We start from the raw sequence: 24826 nt of genomic DNA on the forward strand, positions 1-24826 counted from the left end.
TACATTGCCCAAATAAAAAACTGAATGCATCCAAAAAAAAATGTATTTTTCTTTGAGTTGAGTCCCCACTAGGAAATGGCCAACCCTTGGCGACTAGCTACTTGCTACTGACCATATTGCCATGCCTGCATTGGCATCCACCCCCATCATACTATTGTGAAAGCTTGTCCATCTACCCCTTGTTGATTCACCTTGTTGCACACCACGTGTCACACCTCAGCACTGCTGTTACATTCAGCAAACTTGCACATGCACATAATTTCCACATTATCTCTACACAGGATTAAGATACCGCGTCCCCCCCCGCTTTTTTTCCTTTCAAGGACTATCATCGTATGTTACACCTCACCATCTTGAAAAGCCACAAGAAGGCAGCCTTCTCCTCCAATTACCTGAGTGCAAAAAGCAAATACCCATCAATGATCATCTCTATAAACAAATCAAAAGTTGCCACATACTAATTGTATTACCAAGCTTAAATCGTAAATCAACCTCACCCACCCTCAATTTTCTACGTTTGACCTCCGGATGAATATACCATACTTCAGTTTATGACATATGTACAGCTCCATATCAGGGAAAATTTAGGCTTTTCCTTGCCATGTATGGACCCCAAGTTTCTCTCATTTCTACCATACTAGTCCAGTCATGGCCATATCTGTCTCCAATTTCTTGTTTATAAGTGTCAGCTCTGTACAGTTCATCAGTCTCTAAGTTTTCACTCTGCAGCCTGAGTCCATCCATTTGCCTTCATCATGTTCACTCCTCTCTCCTTCTCTATGTCTCTGTTTCCATCATAGTATCAGAGCACAGACCTTTTCCATTGAAGCTTACCCAGAAGTTGGATGATTGCTATTTGTGGGAATATTGCAGTCTCGAACTGCATTTCTCATAACAAAAGTCTTCAGAGCTGTTCATGCTTGTTAGTGCAGCAATGCTCGGTGCTTCCCAAGCCTCCTGGCAGCTATTTCTGCAGATCACAAATTTCCCTTGTTCATTGGTAATCCTCCACACGGATTACTGTCCATCCGAACCACAGGCAGTCCAAGGCAAAGGGCTGCTGCATCTCAGCCTGCATTTTTGCAAAAATACAAGGGCTGCAACCTGAGCACTCATGGAAACTACTAAAACATAGTAGTTTACTGATGGGGAAGGGCAGCAAATTGGTATGAGGGTTAGCTAAAATGGCAGGCTGCTAAACACTGGCAATTTACATAGAGCTAAGTGCTCGTGATGGCAAGGACCAAGCTGGGCGGAGGATGGCAGAGCAGAGCTGTTCAGTGGTCAGTGGAGAAACTAAGCAAAACACTGGCCAGGAAGCATGGACTTGGTGCAACTGGATGGTGATAGATGCTGGCAATGGATGCTGGCTAGAGTGTGAACAGCATGAGCATAGGCTGAGCACTAACTGCAGGCAAAAAACGTACATGAAGGTGATGGATGCTTGTGATGAAACTGGCCAAAAAAGGAGCAGGATAAGCATGGGCTGAGCGCCAGCTGCAAGTGAAAAGCTAGGGGAAGCATGGCTGCTCAACAACTCATGTCCAACACTGGACAAGGGACATCTTTTATAGACTCACTTGTTCATATTGACTCTCCACTTGCACGTTAGAAATAAACTACAAATAAAATGAAGTCCAAATGACCTGAGACACCCTCAGCTTTAGACCCCCACTCAAATTAGAGTATTTATAAGGCCCAACTCCAAGTCATCCCAAGAATCCAAGTGGGTAACAAGGGACTAACTAATTGCTCAGTGGCTCCACAAGACCAATAGCCTAGCCCAAGCTCACAAAATGCAAATGACCTACTATGCCTAGTCTATCTAGACATGTGAGACCTTTGGTACATGTGTGTGGCCGGAGTTTTAGTGGGCATGTGACATCCTCTCTCACTTAGCTTGTTCATGGTAAATGCATGACATCCATATAGTTCGCAACAACTCTAGAAACTCATGAAAAATGTCCTTGTCCTGCCAAAGCACTTCATGAGTCCTGTTGCCTTAGAATTTTGTGAGAAATTAAATCTTCTTTTCTATTAACCACACTTCCAATAGTGGAGAAGAATCTACTTTAAGACACCTATTTCTGCCTTATCGACTTCTATGTCTGGGGCTCATTCTGAACCTCCTCACATGGTGGGCTGTTGTAGCGCTTCAACCACGATACATTAAAGCCATCATGCATTGTCCAACCAGGTGGAAGTGAAGACATCATTGATCTTCTTGACAATTGGAAAAGGACCAAAACTGTGGAAAGATAACTTGAAGCATCACCATTCCACTTACTTTAATCCATGCATCATGATCTTGAAGAGACCTGATCCCCTTGTAGATGGCATCTCAGCTATTCTCGCTAGTCTGCCTAGTGCAGATGTCATCTAGCCTATCCTTGTTAGCCTGCCTAGTGTAAGACTCTTAAGCCATTTCCATTTGTCCCTAACCAACTGCAAAATCTCTGCATGATCTGATTATGTCAATTGGCCTTGAGAATTGAAGACATCTGGTCACCAAAGACTAAAAATACCATCCAAAAGCCATCTCATATGGAGCACAACCAGCAGTAGAAGAAGCAGAGTCATTCAAAATGGATCAAGCAAGAGGAAAAAATGACTCCCACTTGTTGATCATAATATAACACTTTAGTACATCATATGCCAGCTTGTGGTAGATCTCCATCTGGCCATTTATTTGTGGATGAAAATCACTGGAGAACTGAAGCTTGATACTGAAGTTATCAAACAAGGTATGCAAAAGATGGGAACTTTGTCAAAAGATGACGTACCAGCGAGATAGTAGGGTTTGCAGGGAGGTACACGCAGTGAACTCGAAAAACATGGAGAAGAGAAGAGAAGAGAGAAGAAACTCTGATGAATGGAATGATGAAGATCTGAATCATGGAGTGAATGTGATACAAGGGAACAAGGGTGCCATAGCACAAGGAAGATGATGATGACAGCCACGAACCGCAAACCGCAATGTCTTCCTGAAGGGATATGAGGGTAGAGGAGAGGTTGGAGAGAAGAGGTGACGGACTAAATGAATCAGCCGTGAGAAATGAATGAGAGAGTTGCCTATAAATAGGCATAGTCAGTCTAGGATGGCGCCCCTTTTTGGGGCTGCAAACCCTAAACGCAATACGCAAAAACGCAAACTGCGAGTGAAGGATGAAGGGTTTCTCAACACCCCCTCTCAGGCCCAAAAAGGGAAAGAAGAGAAGAGTGAGGTGGAGATGGAATGCTACATGCTGAAAAATGCTCATGCAGTAGGTGCCACTTGGACAGTGTCTCTCGTGGGGAAATTGTTCGCTTGCCCAAGCATCCTAGTACAAAGATGATGAAAACATGCAATGCATAGGAGGAATGTCGGACTTTGTGCAGTATCGAGAACCATAAGGATATGCCCATACTCGATCTCGGGAGATGGCTCTATGCTGACCAAGGGATGAAGACGATCCACCCTGTAATCTAAGAATACCACCTTAAAGGAGACTTTTGAAGATAGTCAGGAGATTGGATGAGCTATAGAACCCAAAACTCGACCTCGGGAGAGAAGCCACTAGCTTCATGACTCCATATTGGAAGGAATACAAAGGCCTAGCCACCAAGTCGCTGTTGAAGACCCAAGGGCCCCGATCTAGGTAGATCCTCTAGATCCTGGGTATGAGTAGAGGAAATGATTACTCAAAGGAGAGCCACTCCTTGAAAGTGAAAGGTGGTGCTGTGTGAGGAACTTCATGGCACGTAGGGTCCATCTCTAAATCGGAAGGAGTAGAAGTAGGAGTTCCCCTCTAAAGCCGAAGAAGAACTGGAAGCCCCCTATGAGGGCGAAGTACGAAAATCCCCCTCTGAATCCTAGTCTGAGAGAGAAAGGGAAAACAACCACTCATGGCTCATGGACTGCGAAGCATCAGATGACAAAGGAAGTGCCGCCGGTCATGCCAAAGAAGGTATCTAGGGCTTGGAAGAAGACGCCGGAAAGCACCCAGAAGTGGCCTCTCAAACCTGAGTGGAAGAGGGTGGGGAAGAAGGAGGCTCAGGATGAGCCAAGGGTGAGGAACAGTTGCAGGCTCTCAAGAGAGTGGATTGTGAAGGAGATGTGAGCCAGGGAAGCAACTGTACCCAGAAGTGAATGGGGGAAACCTCTGCGCAGTGGGGTGATCTCCAGGAGGGCTTATCGCCTCGTAAGGTCTTAGAGCCTCCGTGAACTTAGTTCGTTTCGGGTGCAGCTTATTGCATTGAGCATAATATTCTAATAGCCGACGCAAAACGATCTTTCTGGCCCAGAAAGGAGAGGTGGCACAAAGAGTGCCTGGTGAAAGACGCATATACTCTAGAGGGGTGGGGAGCAAAGGTCAATGTCGATAGTCTTCGGTGGGATGACCGTTCATGTCGCAGTAGTAGCACCCAGTAGAAGGACAATCTGTTGGTGGAGACGCCATGGTACCGGTGTGGCAAACTGGAGAAGAAAGGGTGGGAGGGAGAAAAAGTATATCTCCCAATGCGCAACGGAAATGATAGAGAAATCAAATGTTGATGCCAAACTCGCCTCCGGTCTTTGTCTTCTCTGATGAGGAGGATCTTTGTGGGTAAACACAGCTAAGGAAGGTTGGATCTGATGCAGACGACAGTGCAGGAGAGAGAAAGACTAAAAACGCAGGTAAGGAGAGAGAAAGACTAAAAACGCAGGGAAAAACAGTAGCACCAATCAATATGCTGAAATCAGCTCCGAACAGTGTGTGATAGGCTGAAAACAGGCACAAGACTATTGTAGACATGGCCAGCATTGACCACCATATCCTCTGTGTCTGCAGTGTGGGCAGCAAGCTGAAATACCTGAAATCTGCAAAAACGAGATTGTTTTTTGAATGGAGAGTGATCAGCAACAATCGCTTTGTTGTAAACAGCTACAAATTGCGGGTGGAAGGCTGGAAATAGGTGCCAGACTATAGATGACAACAAGGGACAGTTGAGACTGCGATGTCCTCCACAAAGGGGGTATGGGCAGCAAGCTGAAAACACTTGAAACCTACAAAAACGAGATTTTGATGCAGCGGAAGAAGAAGAGAAGTGGATGCCGAACCTGCCACCAGTCTTTGCCTTCACTAGAGTGGAGAATCTTTGCCATTGTTTGAGCAGATCCAGCTCTGATACCATATCAAAAGATGACGTACCAGCGAGACAGTAGGGTTTGCAGGGAGAAACACGGAGTGAGCTCGGCAAACATGGAGAAGAGAAGAGAAGAGAGAAGAAACTCTGATGAATGGAATGATGAAGATCTAAATCATGGAGTGAATGTGATACAAGGGAACAAGGGTGCCATAGCACAAGGAAGATGATGATGACAGCCATGAACCACAAACCGCAATGTTCTCCTAAAGGGATGTGAGGGTAGTGGAGAGGCTGGAGAGAAGAGGTGACGGACTAAATGAATTAACCGTGAAGAATAAATGAGAGAGTGGTCTATAAATAGATACAGTCAGTCTAGGATGGTGCTCCTTTTTGGGGCTACAAACCCTAAACACAAATCCTAAACGTAAAATGCAAAAACACAAAAAATGCAAACTGCGGGTGAAGGGTGAAGAGTTTCTCAACAAACTTTATATCCATACCAGAAACTTGTGAAAGCACACAGTGGAAAGGAAAGGGAACGAGGAGTGAATAGAGAAGAAGATTGAAAGAAATACAGGAGAAAGAAGGATCAAACTGACAAAGGACTGAACAGCTTGAAGTGTCAGTGTGAGTGCCAAATCAAATGGACCTTGACTGGCCAAATGCTGCCCCAAATAAATTGAGATGGGCTAGCGTCTAAAATATCTCGCAATTCCTTGAATTCCGACTACTGATTTCAATCTTCAATGCCTCCAATTGTTGGCATGGGTCCCAAGGTGGCTGCTATACCTTAATTTCTGCTGAAAATTAAGGTTTACAGCAGAAATTGCTTTGTTGTTCACCAAATTTAGCTGAGATTATCAGAGAATAGGCTGGAGAGGTGGGAGAATGCTATAGAGAGAGAAGTTTCTGAATTTTCTCACAAGAAAGACCCCAAAAGTGGTTGCTGCCCTACCCTAATCATCCCAAAAGTTATCGTTTGCTGCTTAAGGAGCATCAAACTACTGTCGCCTGCATTAAATGTTGTCACCAGCTCCTATAGACACCATAAATGCTGTTGTCTACTCCTGGGAAGGTATCTCCTATTGTTGGAAACCTACAAATGGTCTCCACAACAACAAAACCTAATCAACAATCTGTCTTCTCTCTCTCTTCCACAACTTGAAAGGACTGAATGGTTCTGTACAACCTTTTCTCCCATTGCATGGAAATTTTCGCCAACTGGCAGCCTTCTTTTTCCATTTTCCAGCAATTTCCATCCATTTTATTAAATTAATCATGCCCTTTTTGACCCTACCCAAAATTAGGTATGCCCGTCCACAATTTGATTGGCTAGGCCATTTACAATTCCAAGTGGTCCCAAGCCTTAATTAACCCATGCACAAGCATTGATTAATTAATTAATTTCTAGTCCCTAATGTCACCACTGACACTTATAAGCCAATTAATTATCCTAGGGACAAAATAATACCAACTATCACCTAGAACCTAGCTGACATAACTTGTTACAACCTTTTCCTTGGACACCCATTGTTTCTTTAGGGTCCTTGGCCTGTTACCATGAAATATTTTCCATGTGCATCACAACATTGCACATTTGATTATTAAATTGATCAAATGTCTCTGGCAAAAGCAAAGCATCCAAAAATTTTACATCCTTGTGACACACCTCCCCCTTGAAATCCTTGCAATTGTCCTCAATTGCATTGCAATGTGCCAAAGCAAAAGTATACTATACTAGAATTTTAATAAGGCAACATAGTCAACACAACATTGGCCATTTAACCATGCCACATGCCCAGCACTTGCTGAAAATTTCCAGCCAATATAAACATAACATTAAACTGAAAAATAGTCCAAAACTATTATCAAAAACTCATCAGATACATCCATTTCTTATCTTTCTGAACTGATCTAACTAAAGAACCATAGTAAACCATAAATTGAGCATAAACCATAGCTGAACTGTCAATGGCATTAACTAAACATGTTGTTTTCCATAGAACCATCTGAAAACCATTGATAACTGATCATAATCTAATCATATGCTGATCTCAAAACTAAATCATAAACTGAGCTCAAACTAATCTCAAACTAAATGCAAATGTGATCCTAAATTGATGCAAAAGTACAGCTTCAATGCCACGGTAACAACCATAGTCATCTGCATACGTCTCACAATGACTAGTACACTAAGTACTGACCTCATGGTAGACATATTGTCTTGGAGATGCAATTTTAATAAAGTTACACACATACTTTCTGTAGTAAGAGTATATCCCCATAAAACTATAGATCTCGTACACATTTTTAAAACTGGCCATGAGCATATTACCTCAACCTTTGCAAGGTCCATATGAGTACGATCAACAGATACAATGTGCCCCAAAAAGTGAATCTCATGCAAAAAGAATTCACTTTTCTTATCATTAATGACCAGCATGTGCTTACATAGCTCATTGAACATGAAATGTTCAAATGCTTTTTATGCTCTACCTCATTCTTTAAGTAGACAATCATGTCATCAAAGAAGATACCTACAAATCCCCTATGTGAACTAAAGATACAATCCATCATTTAATTGAAAGTAACAAGAGCATTCGTAAGTCCAAAAGGCATGACAAGAAACTCATACCACCCAAAATATGTCTTGAAAGTTGTCTTAGGCACATCCTCTAGTCTAATGCATATTTGATGATACTCACTTTTCAAATCTATAAAGCTGAATATGGCTACCCTTTGCAATCTATTCATAATATCATCAATCTAAGGAAATGGAAACTAATTCTTTATTGTGATTTTATTCAAAGCATGATAGTCAATGTACATACGCCATGAACCATCTTTTTTTTTGCACCAATAGCACTAGAGAACAAAAGGGAGATGAGTTGAGCTGAATCAACCCTTTTTCCAAAAGCTCATTTACCTAACTCGTTATCTCCTCCTATTGGGCTAACTCAATAGTATCATCATTGAACACTAACAACATCAAGCACCAATCCAACTAATGTTTTGGGCTTCTTACCCTTGGGATCTCCCTGATTTTCTGATTTTCCAGCTTGCTGTCTATTAAAACAATCCTTAGCTATGAGACCCTTATTGACAAACCCTTTACCCGCAGTTTGCATTTTTGTGTTTTTGTGTTTTGCGTTTAGGATTTGCAGCCCCAAAAAGGGGCGCCACCCTAGACAGTCTCTTGACTATTTATAGGTTGCCTCTGTCGCTCATTCTTTACGGCTGATTCATTCAATCCGTCACCTCTTCTCTCCAGCCTCTCCACTGCCCTCACACCCCTCTAGGAGAACATTGTGGTTTGTGGTTTTTGGCTGTCTTCATCATCTTCCTTGTGCTACAGCACCCTTGTTCCCTTGTATCACATTCACTCCATGATTCAGAACTTCATCATTCCATCCATCATAGTTTCTTCTCTCTTCTCTTCTCTTCTCCATGTTTGTCGAGTTCACTCCATGTTCCTCCCCGCAAACCCTACTATCTCTAGTACGTCATCATATGACATGGTATCAGAGCTGGATTTGCTCAAATAGCAGCAAAGATCCTCCACTCCAGTGACAGCAAAGACCAGTGGCAAGTTCAGCATCCACTTCTCTTCTTCTTCCACTGCATCAAAATCTCGTTTTTGCAAGTTTCATGTGTTTTCAGCTTGCTGCCCACACCCCTTTCGCAGAGGACATCGCAATCTCAGCTGTCCCTTGCTGTCATCTACAGTCTAGTACCTGTTTCCAGCCTTCCACCCACAGTTTGCAGCTATTTATAGCAAAGCAATTGTTACTGATCACTCTCCATTCAGAAAATAATCTCGTTTTTGCAGATTTCAAGTATTTCAGTTTATTGCCCACACCCTGGACGTAGAGGATATTGCGGTCTAAGCTAGCCATTGCTGTCTATAACAGTCTCGTATCTGTTTCCAGCCTACCACATACTATTCGGAGCTGATTTCAGCATATTGACTACTGCTACTAGTTTTTCTTGCATTTTTAGTTTTTCTCTCTCCTCACCTACGTTTTTCTACTGGTTGCAACCTTTTACTGTTGCTAGTAGCATCCTCCTCCCACTGCCAGTTCACTTTCAGCCGTTCCACTATCCTCCCACACCTTGAGGCGGACATTGCGGTTCATGCACTCCTTGAGACGGCGGACATTGCAGTTCATGGTTCATGGCTAACCTCTTCCTTCTTCAACAAGGCATACTGGTACTTACGGCTTCTTTCCCAAGCGATGACCAGTTTACTGGGTGTTCCTACTACATCACAAACGGTCATCCCACTAGAGACTGACGACTTCAACCTTTGCTCTCCACCCCTCGGGAGTATATCCGTCTTCCACCAGGTACTCCTTCGACTGTCTGTGTGACATGTACGCAGCATGCACTCCATCATCCAACCTAGGGATGCTGTCACTGCTCTTCGCGGCCTCTAAACTGTTGTCATATGCTATAGGATGATCCTTAGTGGCTCCTAATCACATCAACAACCTCTTCTTGCTCTCTAACTTCATCGCGACACAAGGCTGCATTTCCAGGTTTCGAGGGCGAGCGGGAGGGCTGCGCATCGGATCAAGGCTGAAACGAGCATGGGCATGTGGGAAAGGAGTCTAATCAGTGAATTTGCTACAGGTTATTGCTGTTCGAAGGGGAGGAAGGCTACATTTAAGGCCTTCCATTGCAGATTTTACCTTTTCATCACCTCCAACGGGTGAAGAAGGTTTGGGCAATGGAGGAATCGGTCCTAGAAGGCTGCGTTTTCACAGTCAGAGGTGGTTACTTTTGCGTTTGTGCAGGTATTGCAGGCTAACATGTCTTCAGAGACTGATTTGGAGTTCGAGGCGATCATGGACAGGAGGTGCCAGTCCTACCGGCTCTTCCAACGGATCAAAAGCTTGATGGTGACAATTACCGCATCTGGCGGGTGATGATGTTGGCCATTTTAGAGTCTTATGATTTGGTGGAACTGGTGATAGAGGAGATTAACAGGCCCTCGGTGAGGGATGAGTCCAAACTCTCTTCCAATGCTCGTGCGGAGTTGACCAAGGCCCAGTCTCATTGGGACAAACTGAATGCCAAGATTCGATCTTTTCTGTTTCTGTCTTGCTCCACAGCCATGATAGCTCACATCGAGCACTTGACGGTGGCCTTTCTCTACCTCTACACCAGCTGCTATCCATGAGTCCATGTTCCTTCATATCCATTTGTTGGAGGAGCCTTCTTTAGTGGTTGACTCGTCTTCCGAGAGCCCTTGGCTCATTGACAGTGGTGCTTCGAATCATATAACTCCATGAGGTGATATGCTATAGGATCTTTGTCCATATGAGGGTTTAGTCGCTGTTGATGACATTTGTTTGGTGCCTATTAGTGGTGTAAGCACTTTGTCATTATTGGCACACCATTCCTCGTACTCTCTTTCAGAAGTGCCGCATGTTCCACACTTGGGCTTTCCACTCCTCTCCATTTATGGCCTGATTAGACTCGGTACTTGGGTTGTCTTCACCAAGCAGGCCGTGTTTATTAAGGATTCTTCTTCAAGAGTTGTTTTAGCAACAAATTGACAAGAAAGCGGACTCTACAAGCTCCGTTCCCCTTCTCTTATGCAAGGTCCTCCAAGGCAATTGTCTATTGTTGCACCAATTCCCACTTGTGCACCATCTCTTCCATAGGTTCTTTTCCATCCCCCACCCTCTCTTCCGGTGGTTACCTCGTACCCTCTCTCTTCCAGAGGGGGGACGATCTTGGTGATGTGGCTATGGATTTCCTAGCCCCTAGTGTTTTAGAGGGGGATTCCCACAATCCTAAGGAGCTTCTTCATCGGCAGTCTACATCCTCGAATCTGCCTCTTCTTTGGCCTTCCACCACATCCAAGATCTAAAAGGGGGTGTTAGTAGTCATGTTTGCCATGCACTATCATCTCCTACCTATGAGCTTCAACCTAAGTTAGATGAGGACATTAGGAGCTCTGACATGTCTACCATGTGCCTTGATGAAGGAGGCAGCTTGTTCTAGGGTCTGCATTTCTTCTTTCAATTGAATTTTGTGTGCATTTCCAATCAATTTCTAGTGCTTGCCTACCTTTGGACTGCCAAGATGCCATGTCATCGTTTTTTGGATTTTTTTGTGTGGTCAAGCCGATTTATTGTAGTCCCGAGCTATTTTCAGCAGGTCAGCAAGATTTAGAAGCCATTTTGACAAGTCCGCTAGATTTAGAGGCATTCAACCATTATAGTTGACCCTCCTCATTGGGCACACTCATCTTCATTCACTTCTCTACAGCATAGGTGCTCCATCAAGTGGCTTCAACCTTCTCCATCTCCGGCATGGACAGCAGGCTGGATAATCTCCGTCTCCATCATCAACACCATCTCTCTCACCGTTGGTGCTGCTGTCATCATTTCAGCCGATCCAATGCCCTCACTGACACCTCAGGTTGCATGCAAGGACTAATCAATCCTCTCATTTGTATTCAGCATTCTTTTCAATCAATGCAGATTTTTCTCTTCATCTCTTGTCTCTCTCTCTCTCTGTGTGTGTGTGTGTGTGTGTGTGTGTGTGTGTGTGTGTGTTTCTCTCTGTGTTTGTGGTTCTCTTCCACTGCGCACTCTCACGCCTAGACAATAATTAAACTAGTTACGCCAATTTGTCTCCCAAGTATTCCTAAGCAACATTAATTTCACTAGCCAATAATTAAATTGTCTAGGCCAATTTAATGTCTCTTAATAATTAAATTGGCTAGACCCTTAGACTGACATTAATTCATTGATCAATGCCCATAGTCTCTAATGTCACCACTAACATTAGTAGCCAATAAATTGGTCTAGGCCCAAATCTAACACAAGATACCACCTAGTATCCATCACAAATAACTTACTACAACTCGTTGCCTTTGGCACCAATAGATATCTCGAAGCCCTGGGTCCCACACTATAAAATAATTGACATGCACATCACATCTACAAGTCATATTTGCACATTTGATTAACTTTGAATCAAATGCTAAGCAAAGCAATAAAATGTCCTCATGAAAATGAAACATAGGTGTATTGGCTCTCTATTCATCGGCTTATAACTACATCATTATTGGCAATGCCAAAGATGACATTTAGCATTTAGAGGTTAGTAAGACAAGGATGTCCCCTTGCGCCTTTTCTTTTCCTATTTGTTGCACAGGCCATGAACTCCTTCCTAAGGGATAGAGCTATCGGTATTCACGTATCAAACTCTCTATTCCAGATTTTAAGAAGTTGTTGAATGTAGAGTTTGCAAATGACACGGCCCTTTATCTATATGGCAGTGAGGAGAATTTAGAGCCTTTGTAGTTGCAATGGAGGTTTTTTGTAGAGGTTTAAGAGCTCTTATTAATTAGCACAAATTCTATGAATCTTAGGTTTGTGGTACTCAACAACTAGATTGAAAACCACATGAGAATTTCACTTGGACCTCCACGACACTTCAATGAGATGCTTAGACTGTCATATAGACATTGATACTTTTCAAAGCAGCAATTGGCACCCATACTACATAGCATAAGGCAAAAGCTATTATATTGGAGCATAGTGAGATTACTACTAGCAAGGAGGGTGGTATAAGTTATGCTTGGCAAGTACTAGGTGGTACCCAAAGTCAGATTTTGACCTAGACCAATTTATTGGCCACTAATGTCAGTAGTGACATTAGAGACTAGGCATTAGTTAATTAATTAATGCCGATCTAAGGACTAATAATTGCTCAAGAATACTTAAAAGACAAATTGGCCTAGCCAATTTAATTATTGGCTGGTAAAATTACTTTTTTTAGCACTAGAATAATTATTAAATTAATTTTCACAATTAATATTTTGAAAATTAATTTAATAAGCTAGATTATGCTGAAAAGTAGGATTAAAAGGCTACCACTTGGCAAAACTTGCTTATGCAAGTGGGAAAAATGTTTATAGGGATTGGTAGCAGTCTATTCTAGCCATTGTGAGAAATGAGGAAGTTGTTGAAGAGAAAGAAGAGGCTGCTCATGTGATTTGCAGCTACCAAGGATCAATCCTACAACATGTGACAGCAATTTGGATCCCTCTAGGAACAGGTGACAGCAGCCCAAGGTCCTTCTAGTGCAGGTGACAGCATATAGAAGGGCACAGCAGTCTTTCTAGTGGTCCTAAGCTATAGATGAGAGCTTCCATGGTTGTTTGAGCAAGGCAACAACAATTTTTTAATGTTTCTCACAATGAAACTCTAAAGTTTCTATCTCTACAGCATTCTCTCTCATCCCCTAGCCTTCTCTCAAGTCTATCTTAGCATTTTCTAGTAGTTTGAGCTACCAAAGGAAGAGATTTCAGTCAATCTCTGCTATAAACCCTAATTTACAGCAGAAATTAGGATTTTGACAAGCACCTTGGGATACATGCTCAGAATTGAGGGCCTAGGACTTAAAATTGAACAGGTGAATTTGAGGAATTTCAAGGAGATTCAAGATGCCAGTCAGTCAATATCAAATTTGGGATTGAATTTGTGTTTCAAGGAGCAAGTGAAGACCAATCTCCAAGCAAAACTAAGGGGCAAATTGGTTTGGAGCTTGCTGATTAGTTTGACAGCAAGGGGCACTTGGATTAGCGGAGGAGATCACAGGATCTCAGCTGTACTCCTTCCATTTGCAATATAAGATAAAGAAATACCACGAGAGGCACCGATTTTGGGGCCAACAGGGTGTCCAATATCCAAGATTAAAGTGATACAGTGTGCATTTTCAGTTTATGTGAATTTTATACTTGCTATAATTAGTGCTAAATCAGGTTATTCACCACCCTATTCAAGGAGGAAGGCTAGTTACATACACCCAAATCCTCCTCATATAGTAGATGGATGGAGACATTGGGCATATAGAAGGCAACTATAAAGCATTTGATCGGACCATGGAAAGTGCATAAAGAGATTCATTTCAAATACGCCTTACGATATGCCCTTCTTGATGTGCCCTTCTTTGGGTATATCCCTAGGCTACCGCTTAGCATTCGACTACCCAAGGTATATCACAACCTTTCCTTGTAGACTTTTGAAGGAGATTGGAGAACAACTTTAGAACGAGAAAGATTCCATTCTTTCTTTGACTACCCAAGGTATATCACAACCTTTCCTTGTAGACTTTAAAAGGAGATTGGAGAACAACTATAGACCAAGAAAGATTTCATTCTTTCTTTGATTACTAGCACACACAAGAGTTTAGCAATTGATACATGGCTCAGCTACGATAGAGACCCTATCCCTTATGCTAGATATGGGTAGCATAAGGAGACACAGAGGCACTATATATGGGATTGCCCCCAAGTGCTCCACAAGATCTAGAGCAAAGCTCTTAAGAGACTCTATGACCACTATGTGGGGGACGGTTGTCTAGGTTACAGTCAAAGTGTCCAACATGTGGATATGAGGATGTATAGGGGCGTGCCTATCTTGTTTTGCGATAGCTTGTGAGCAAGAGTATCATGCTAGAGACAATGTGGATTCAAGGGTGTTGTCATAGATGGAAGCTCATGGCTAGCATTATTGCTTGGTATATATAGACAACCGGATGTAGTTAGGCTATTGATTTTTTGGACATATCTACTACAGAGACTCTTTAGGAATTGTGGACAAAGGTTGTGATGTCTCGACGCAAGATGAAGAGGATATAGGAAAGTTCAACGACTACAAAGAGGAGGAGAGATGCCTTTCTTAGACATGGGATTATGGCACTTGCTTCCTTTTCTAAACCTACATGCTCTTGCATTATGGACCTCCCAACGAGTTGTTCGTTTCAAGGTTTGTAGTAGACTTCCCCTTGTCACATACTGTTTGATATGCAAGCCCCTTTCAGGGCTGCTTTGTATTTTTCATTTTGCCTTGGGATATTTTGTTCCGAGGAGTCTTAATAATGAAGCATTTCTTAAGAGTAATAAGGGACAGTAGGCAAGCAGCAGGGCACTTATAACAGAGCACATAAAAAGGCACCCATGCAATATGGTGATGGGGAGTGGAAAGGCCTCACGATTGGCCTGGCATTGTTATTGGCTCCTTTACTCTAATGTAAACAATAAACGGCTACTTTCATGGACTATACATACAGACCCACATACACATCGTACATGCATAGCCATAGATGGATGTAGGTGTGCATGTATTATGGGCAAAATGTACCTGTGCTGAAGGAGCAGCCGCTTGTAGATGTCTGCAGCATCCTGGAAGTTGGCTTGCAGGTAGTGGGCCGAGGCCAAGGTCAACTGGTCTTCCACGCTCTCCCCGAGGCTCTCCTGGTAGTGCACTATCTCGGCCTCGTCCTTCTTCTTGTGCGCCACGTGGAAGAGGATCCTCGCTTGTAATGAACACGTGGGGCCTGTTAGTATTTTTTTTATTTTTATTAATTAGAAAAAAGAAAGACATTAATGCAGATCAGAAACTTGAAAGTCGCTATTAAGAATCCAAGACACTGTATTATTCCCTTGCACGCAGAATATTCCATAACCCTTATTCCCGGAATCACAGTAAGGCCCCAAGGGTGATGAATCTAAGACATTGTATTATTCCCCTGCATGTAGAATATTCCACACCCCGGAATCACATTAAGGGTGATGCCTATGTTCACAAAATCTTTGACTCGAAATTTTTTAGGGATTTTTAAACCAAATTATATAGATTTACCATTTTTTTAAACTAAAGTTTTTATTGAAGCTAATGTTTTTAACCTTCTTGTTTAAATTTAAAGAGTACCAACACCCTAAAGAGATCACGGCTTTGACGTGCATTAACTTGGCCCCTCTCACGTCATTTTTGTTAATGTGTGAATAAATTTAGTTCGCAAAGTGTTATACTTAGCTTACATAAAGCCAAGAGGGCGCCAAAGACATAGCACCTCAAGTGGAAAGGAGGATGTGCTTTGAATAGTTTCCATTCTCACAAGCAATAGTGAGGGACATGGGAAATCTAGAATGATGTATTAAACAAAGGGCTTCTAGTCTACCTAACTAGCCACCATGATGGACATTCTAACAACTAAGTCCCATCGAGGTGTAGTGGGGGACCAAGGAGATCCCTCTCCCCCTAGTACTACACAATCACAATTTGTGCAAGTAGGAGAAGCATGGTTTTATTATCCCTAGCACTTGCAAAAAACCAAGAGCTATCGTTGGACTAATAAGTCTAACAATATCGATTGCTGGATCAGAGACTTGTATTAACTTGTAGAAGATATCCACCTATTGTATAAATGAGATCTTGCTATAGAAAATGCAACTTTCTCCCTCTTTCCACCTTTGCATAGGTAGCTACAACTACTATACCAAGACAAGGCATTACAAACCCTCCCCAACCTCGTTAGAGGGACCTCATTCTAAAATGACTATCGCTTAACAACTAAACCTAGTGTAAGTCCCCATTCAATGAAATTCCTTTTAGTTCAAAGCTAAGAGGCAAAAATATTCACCTTGATGTAATTACAAAGTAGATACAATCATCACACTATTAGCCATTTTATATAACTAGAAAAATAGCCAATCTTGGTGAACTACAAACCAACATCTTTAAAGTACCTATAAAATATATCACCATACTTTTTATCATTGTGATTATATATGGTGAAATCATATATCATAGAGTTACCTAATCTAAGCTAAAAATATTCTTACACATCTCTCTCTCTCTCTCTCTCTCTCTCTCTCTCTCTCTCTCTCTCTCTCTCTCTCTCTCTCTCTCTCTCTCTCTCTCTCTCTCTCTCTCTCTCTCTCTCTCTCTCTCTCTCTCTCTCTCTCTCTCTCTCTCTCTCTCTCTCTCTCTCTCTCTCTCTCTCTCATATGAAAGTTTTACTTTAGAAATGTAAGAGCATTTTAAAAGAGATTTGGTTGAGTGAATCTTGCACCTCTAATAGCCATTTCTTTTGCTTCATTGTACATTGCCATATGGAAGAGACAAGCAGCTGAGTATGTATAGTAAATCGGCTTAGAATTTGGATGATTCATTAATTGTTTATAGATGTCCAAAGCCTTGTCATGTTCTCCATGATGAAAATGGCAATATGCTAACCACTCCATGATGTCCATATCAGAAACATTTGCCTTTATAAAATGAGAGAGAAAGAAATGTCAAGCACAATAACTATAATGATCAAAGTTCCATATAAAAAAGCACAAGCTAGTGGTGCTTATATAGAAATATAGGGGATATAGAAGGTAGCATTCTTTTTTCTTACCAAACTTCAAGGAGATCTAACAAGTACTATGTGTGGCATTAGTTGATTGCTTTTTGTGACAACTTAAAGATCTTGCAAGCTTTCAAAAGTGATTTGGTATGTCAATCAATTTTTCTTATGGAGACATGGGTGAAAGTGTAGTTTGACTTGAAGTTGAGTTTTTTTAAGTGATGGTTCATCCATGTCAGGAAGGTTTTGAAGCCCACGTGGATAACTAGTAGAGAGTCCTAGTATGAGACGACTAGTAGTTGTTTTCTCTAGCATTTTAACCCTTGTAGCTATCAAGTGAGGTATCCTTTTCAATGTGGATAATGAGCTTTGTCTAAAGATGGTCTCATGCTATGAAGGACATAGCTATTGATGTTGTGACTAGGTGGCTCACATTTTTAACTTTTTTAAATTTCTTGTTGGAGGGTTGATCTACATCTCATTACGTCACCTTTTTGCTTTAGATTTTGATTATGATCTTGTTGGAGGGTTAATCTACATCTAATTACATTACCTTTTTGCTTTAGATTTTGATTATGATCTTATCATACTTGTTCCTAGACTTTAACTTGCAAGAATATTACTTGTTGTCACTACATTTGGCTTCATAATTATTTATTGGGACTTTGAGTGGAATCATTTGAGAAGTATACAAACTAGCATATAATGTATATTGCAAACTTAGGTTCATTGCAAATATGCCAAACATTTGGATATGTTTACTTGAGAACAAGGGTGATATAGATGACTTGTAAAAGCTCAATCACTTATTCACTCACTCAATTACTCATTCACTCACTCAATTACTCATTCACTCACACATGTGCATAGTACACCCCACCCCCTATGTGTGTGTGTTTGTGGACACATACTTCATCTAATGCCAAAAATTAAGGAGCATCTCAAATTGTCATTTTGATGGGCTCTAAAAAGATCTTAGGAAATTACATTTCTAATCCTAATGATATAATCCTTCTTGCAAGAGTAGAATCTCTTTAAAGGGTAGTATAACTTTTGAATGTGAGCTATCGATATCCATTTTGTGACTATATAATTCCATATCTTTCTTTGTTGTTTTTTTGTATTTGCTCTTTTTCATTTTCTTTTCCCTTTTTTTTTGGGAGGGGGGGTATAGCATGGGCTAGGAGAAATTTATGCATGACCTTAATGATGCAAGGGGCCATACTCCCTTTTCAAGTATTTGAAGCAATGTTCGTGACAAACAATTTTTGTAGCATATCAAAAATCTTAAACTCGAATTTCGGAGGGATTTTTTGAAAAAAATTCCTTGTGTTTGCCATTTTTAAATCTAAATATGTTGTAAACTTTAAGTTTTTCACCTTATCTATCAAAATTTTCAATGTATTTCAAGAATTTTGAAATTCATTTTTATTTAAATCTCAATTTTTAATGGACATTGATTTTGGACGTTTGACCCTTTGGACTTCATGCTTTTCCAAAACTTGAGGAGAAATGAGCAATGTCAAAAATCGAGAGGTGTGGGGCCCAGTGAATAGACAATCCATGTGGTAGCTATAATACCCATCCCAACTAGATTCTACCAATGACTATTATTTGCCTCTAATGCAAATAACACCAAACAGTTGGGGGAGATAGCCAATGGCTTTGGTACACACAAGGCTCTCATTATAGCATTAAAAGCTTCTATTATGCATGTTGATTGTGTGTGGAAGAATATGGTCAGCAAAGGCTAGATGGATCTTCCTACCGTGCCCATGCCATGATGTGTGTGAGGATAGATGTCACAGGTGCATTATGGCATTCATCAATCTCTCATCAATATTGGAAAAGCTAGCCAAAACGAAACATTTGAAACTACCTAGGCTCAATTTGCAAACCTACTACACAACATGCAACAAGCTTACCGACTTCCTTGCATACAATCTACAAGCTCATCATCTCCCTAATGCGCATGTTTTGTGAGGATAAGGGTTCACACAAGCTTTTATAACTTATTATGATAAAGGGGCCGATAAGGTGATGGTCCTCCAAAAGCAAAATCTACCCCCCACCGTGATTAAGTGCAATTTTGTATAAAATATGCATCTTTTTAAACCATTTAAAGCTATGATACAAATTCTTATGTTTGCTATATAAGTTGAATGTGGATCAATTAATTGAGCCATATGAAAATTTTTATATTTTTAATTTCGTAAAACATCCATAAGTGTCATTCTATTGGCTGTTGGTCACATTTTGTGAATCCTCCATTTGCAACTAAGTTTACTTAAGAAAGTGATCAAAATGTCACAAATTTTGTTAAGTCGAGTGTAGAAGATGTATATAGTTTGATTATTTGAAAAAATAACCTAGCTAAGGCAAGGTGACAATTGTCATTAGCCTCATGAGAGAGAGAGAGAGAGAGAGAGAGAGAGAGAGAGAAAGAGAGATTGCTTACAAGGTGTTTGAGTTGGAGAAGTGTGATGGCGCCGGTGTAGTCACGAGAAGCGAGGAGGGGGTGGAGGTCGGGTCCTGCAGTGCTAGCAGCTGCTGCATTGGAGAGGGAGGAGGAAGATCTGCGCCTGCCATTGCCATGATGATGGTGGTGGTGGCGGTAATAATAAGAGGAGGACGAAGGAGGCGATACCGAGGGGGAGGAGGAGGATGCGACGATGAGCTGGTGGTGGTGGTGGTGGTGGTTGTGTGTGAGTGCGTAGGAGGAGGAGGAGGAGGAGGAGGAGGAGGAGGAGGAGGAGGAGGAGGAGGAGGAGGAGGAGGAGGAGGAGGAGGAGGAGGAGGAGGAGGAGTTGTTATGAGAGAGCGAGGAAGACTGGCGTCCTTGTTCTCCTCCTCCTGCTCGTGCCTTCGATGGTACCATCTTCTCGATTCTTGCCTCCTCCGCCCCCTCCCTCCTCTCTTACTCCTAACGATGCTTCTTCTTGCCCCCTACCCTCTTCCTCACAACCACCACCTTTTAAATTAAGTCATACAACGCTGTTAGGGCCCATTCACACCCACACCAATGGAAAAACTCAATGCAGGTTCACAACCAAGCGCGGATAGACAGTCTTTGCACAAAGCCTGCCCATTTAGTTGAGGTTCACAAATAGGCAAACATACATGTAAATAATTTTTTGTGCATAATCCTTCGGTGAATTACTGTTGGCCACTTGGACAGGTGTGACACCAAGTGTTGCAAGTTCCATTTTTGCCAACACAACTGTGAGTGTGTTCGCATGGTTGTTGCCATAAAAGTGGTACACAAGGTCCATGTCCGTCCTTCTTTTTCATTGCCAATCTAGTTTTTTGACACATTGGACACACACTCTTGGATGAAGCACATGTCAAGATGTGTTTGAACGCTCCCTTAGATGGGGCCGGCCGAATGCTCCCTCAATCACGTGTTCTCCTTTCTTAACCATGTTGTTTACCATTTCACCCTTTTACTAGTGTGTTCAGATTTCACCATGCTACCCAGAATTATATTCCCTAGCATGCTCTACTTGAAGGTGAGTTTCCAATTTTCTTATTCTCATAATTGGTTAGTTTGGATACCTTAGGGAACTATGGTTTTTCAAATCTATATCTCAAAGACAAGACTTTGCTCAAGAGATTAAAACTAATGAGAGATGTGCAAAGTGTGGCATAACCCAAATGTACTAAGATTGCCCTAAGTGAAAAGCTAGCACAAGCAAGAAGGCAGTCATACCATCTATACCATAAAGCCTCTTTGGAGTAGCGTATGTACCATCATTAAGCTTCTTTGGAGTAGAAATGTCACATACACAATCTCAATTCTTGTAAATGCTATAACAAGAGTACAAAGAAGAAAAGAAGCATCGATATCCTTGGTCCTTCTATAAATAAGAGTTGATGATTGGGAAGAAGAATGAAGTGTGATAATGTCAAGGTTGCTTTAAAAAGTGATGGATCTACAACTCTACTTACAATCATTTCAAGTGTAGGATTGCTACTACAATACCCAAAAAAATTGAAATGTCATCATTTGTCTTCTTCCAATGGTTCTTCATTATAATGTATAAGAGCATCACTCAATGGGTGAGTCATAATTGCACCATAGGTCTTGGTATCTTGAAGGATTAATATATAGCTCTAGGTGCAACTACTCTTTGTTCACCTGGAGCTAGCAAGGCCAATCATTGAGGTCTTGTGCATAAAAGGGTCTACAGTTTTGTTGTTGATAAACCAACATTGGCATATGATGCAAGATAAAGGAGTCATCTTGGGACCTTGTAGTAACTAGCTTCATGTCCAAAGTGGCTATAGTTTGTATGTGCCCAACTAGGTCTAGGGTATTTTGATGGCAAATGGTCCCTACCATAGTTATGCACTATACATTTTGTTTATAAGTATTCAGTTCCTTGATGGTGTCCATGAGATTTGAGATCCCTTGCAGCTATTACTTGAAGGAAACTAGGATATCTTGAGAAGAGCCTCTAAGCTACTTCAAATTGGCTAGGAATCTTGCTATCATTTACTTCTTTTGTCTCTATACCTCTCCTTATGGAGATCATCTACTCTAATGGCTTTATCCAATTTGCCGTTAACATTGGATCTTTTTAACACCATAACTAGCTATGGATTTGTGTACTCTTCCATCATGGATGTTCTTGATGAATGCTTTAGTTACAACCTTGGTAGTGGGCCTCTCTACACCTGGGATTCAAGCCTTGTAGTATTGGGATGTCAAATCAAGCTCAACCTTGTACATGATTGAAATGAGTTTTTAACACCTCCACAACCTATGCCTAAGTCATTTAGACTTGATAGGTAGATGTTCGAAAATCACTATATTCTTAATGCACATACATATAGTTCTTCTCTCATATTAGGCAAGCAAATATTAACATTAACACAACTAGAGCCCCCATCTGACCCCAAGCCACCATAAGAGGGAACCTTCCTTAAATGTTTGACTTGAGCTAGGCACAATCATTTTACCAAAGAGTAATTCCATTGTAAACAATCCACTTGCATTTACAACATTCCAATTTGAAACCATTGCATGATCCCTATCTTCAATAGCAACTTATCCATGTAAGCACAAGGTGTAGTTCAAGAAAGTAGACATATCTTATGCATCTTTTTGTTTGACTGCTCCCATCACCTTGGGGATTGAGCACAACTCTTAAACCACCATTTATTAAACAATCCACTTTTCTAATATGATTTTTTAGAGGATTGTCCACTCTTGTCCACCACCTTTAGCCTGAACAAATAAGCATGTGTTGGATAACTACGTGAGAATCATTGCTTGGCACGTTAAAATCACACCCTCGTGTTTATTTATTTATTTTGCATGGACATCCATCAACTTGAATCAACCCTTGTTGAAGTGGTGAGAACCAATTGAATCTGTGTGTATGTCACATGCTGTGCACATTTAGCCCCAATACGGTAAGCAGTAGATAGAAGTATCTCCAATCAAAATATTACTAGTTGGTCAAGCCGGTGTTGCCAGTCAGACTCGCTACATGTGGTTTGTTTTCTAGCAAAGCTCACGAGGCTTCATCTCGTTTGCTTTGCACTTTTGTGAATAATTGCCTCCCTTTGCTCACAAAAGCATTAAAAATAGCACGCTTCACGTGCAATGCAATAAGCATTCCACAGCTAATTTGTAAAATCCCACAATTTTGAAAAGGCTATTTGTTGAGATTATTTACACAATCATGTAATAGATGATATGCACCTGTAGTAGGAGTCAGCATATGCTTGTCTACATGCCACAATCCGTTCATTTGTGAGATGTTGATTGTGACATGAAAAGTATGTGCATGTGCGTGTGCGTGTGCGTGCGTGCGTGCGTGTGTGCATGCGCGTGCATGTGTGAGTGTGTGTGCATGCGCGTGCGTGGTAGCAAAGACATAGAGAGAATCAAGACAATCTTAGCACACATGAGAGAGAGAGAGAGAGAGAGAGAGAGAGAGAGAGAGAGAGAGAGAGAGAGAGAGAGAGAGAGAGAGAGAGAGAGAGAGAGAGAGAGAGAGAGAGAGAGCCCATATCCAAGAAGAGGTAAAGGTCATTGCATGGTATGTGTAGACAAAAAACATCCCATACCCAAATACAATCTCTCCATACTTGGTTATAATTATAGAGTGATTCTAAAAGTTGCTTCTTAAAGAACAATACTTAATTTTGTGTGTGTGTGTGTGTGTGGTGGAATCAAAAGTTGCTCTCTCACTCTTGCTCTCCTATATACATAGACACATACATACATGCACACATATTTTTTGTGCATGCTACCTTAGTGTTGCAAAAGTTGATCAAACACATGTAATGTGTAACTTATGTGTATCTTCAATAAATGCATTGTAAATGAATATAGGGGACTCCTAAGAGTGTAGGTGTAAACATGTATCAATTTTCTTGGCACGTGTAAAGTTAAATATACAAATGTCATAAATTCGAGGTAATAGAGCATGTATAATTAATCAATTACACAAATAATTGTGTAAATACATGTATAATATCATCACATATTGACATATACACTTTGCACTTGTATCTATGTGACTACTATGATATGGTGCAATCCTTGATAGTAGATGCATTTGATTTAATCCACACCATAAGGTTTTGTATAAACATTTACAAGTGTGCACTTAGAATTACTATGAACCATTTGTGTGAGTTGAAGTTACCATCACATGACACAAAGCATGCTAAGACACTCCTTGACAAACCACTTTACTTTGTAGCAATAGTATTATGCAAACAATGGTTAAATCTCGTGCAAATGAATCCCATTGAATTCTATATAATTTATTTCGATGAGTATAGACAAAGCTTAAATGAATCAATCACATGCATATTGGGGGCTACATTATTTAGATGCATCTAAATGGTACGATGAGAACATCAATCAATGTAGATTTACAATTTATAGACAAAGCTTAAATGAATCAATCACATGCATATTGGGGGCTACATTATTTAGATGCATCTAAATGGTACGATGAGAACATCAATCAATGTAGATTTACAATTGAGGATAAGGTAAAAGGGACAATAATAATGTACTAGAACTGATCAATATTGATTCCTACAAATGCTATAACAAGAGTATAAATAAGAAAAGAAGTATCAATATCATTAGTCTGTCTATAGATGATGGGTTGATGATTACCTCTATCTGTAGTGACTTTTTACTTTAGATTTTGATAATGACCTTATCCTACTTTTGCCTAGGTTTTAACTTACAAAGCACAAGCTTTATTGCACAAAATGATTGCATCATCTATACATCTTGGTTCTACATCATGCTGGTGATAGTCCAAGTAGGGGACAACCCTCAAGGCTATCTCACATTGGAATTTAAGATAGGGGAGAGTTGGGATCCATGGCTAAAAATGAGGCATGATTTTTGGATCAACCTTGTTGTTCATTGAAATGTCTCATCAAGCAACTAAACTAGGATGTGTGAGTAATCTAAGATGTGCACACAAACTAGGCCCCACTGGAAAATAGACAAAACTAACAATAAAATTGAAACATAAGGATAAATAAGTTAAAAGTATATTTTATATGACATATATAA

At 40.9% G+C, this 24826-nt stretch overlaps 1 protein-coding gene across 7 annotated transcripts in view; it reads right to left on the bottom strand.

Annotated features, from left to right (window-relative positions):
- LOC148025090 (uncharacterized) overlaps positions 1-20168 on the bottom strand; it is a 157142-nt gene extending 136974 nt beyond the window's left edge. For 5 of the 7 annotated variants that reach the window (XM_087694791.1, XM_087694793.1, XM_087694795.1 and 2 more), the window contains exons 1-3: positions 19727-20168; positions 16990-17185; positions 15276-15471 (exon numbers count right to left, since the gene is read on the bottom strand). In XM_087694791.1, the coding sequence (XP_087550917.1) occupies positions 15276-15471; positions 16990-17185; positions 19727-20146 (812 nt within the window). In that variant the 5' untranslated portion in view covers positions 20147-20168. The remainder of the gene's footprint in view (positions 1-15275; positions 15472-16989; positions 17186-19726) is intronic. The other 2 variants (XR_015693400.1, XM_087694790.1) reach the window with 1 other exon arrangement.
- Between the last annotated feature and the right edge of the window lie 4658 nt (positions 20169-24826).

Source organism: Lygodium microphyllum, chromosome 15, assembly GCF_053477565.2.
Source record: "Lygodium microphyllum isolate KBCC chromosome 15, Lygodium_microphyllum_v1.1.10, whole genome shotgun sequence".
NCBI classification, from domain to species: domain Eukaryota; kingdom Viridiplantae; phylum Streptophyta; class Polypodiopsida; order Schizaeales; family Lygodiaceae; genus Lygodium; species Lygodium microphyllum.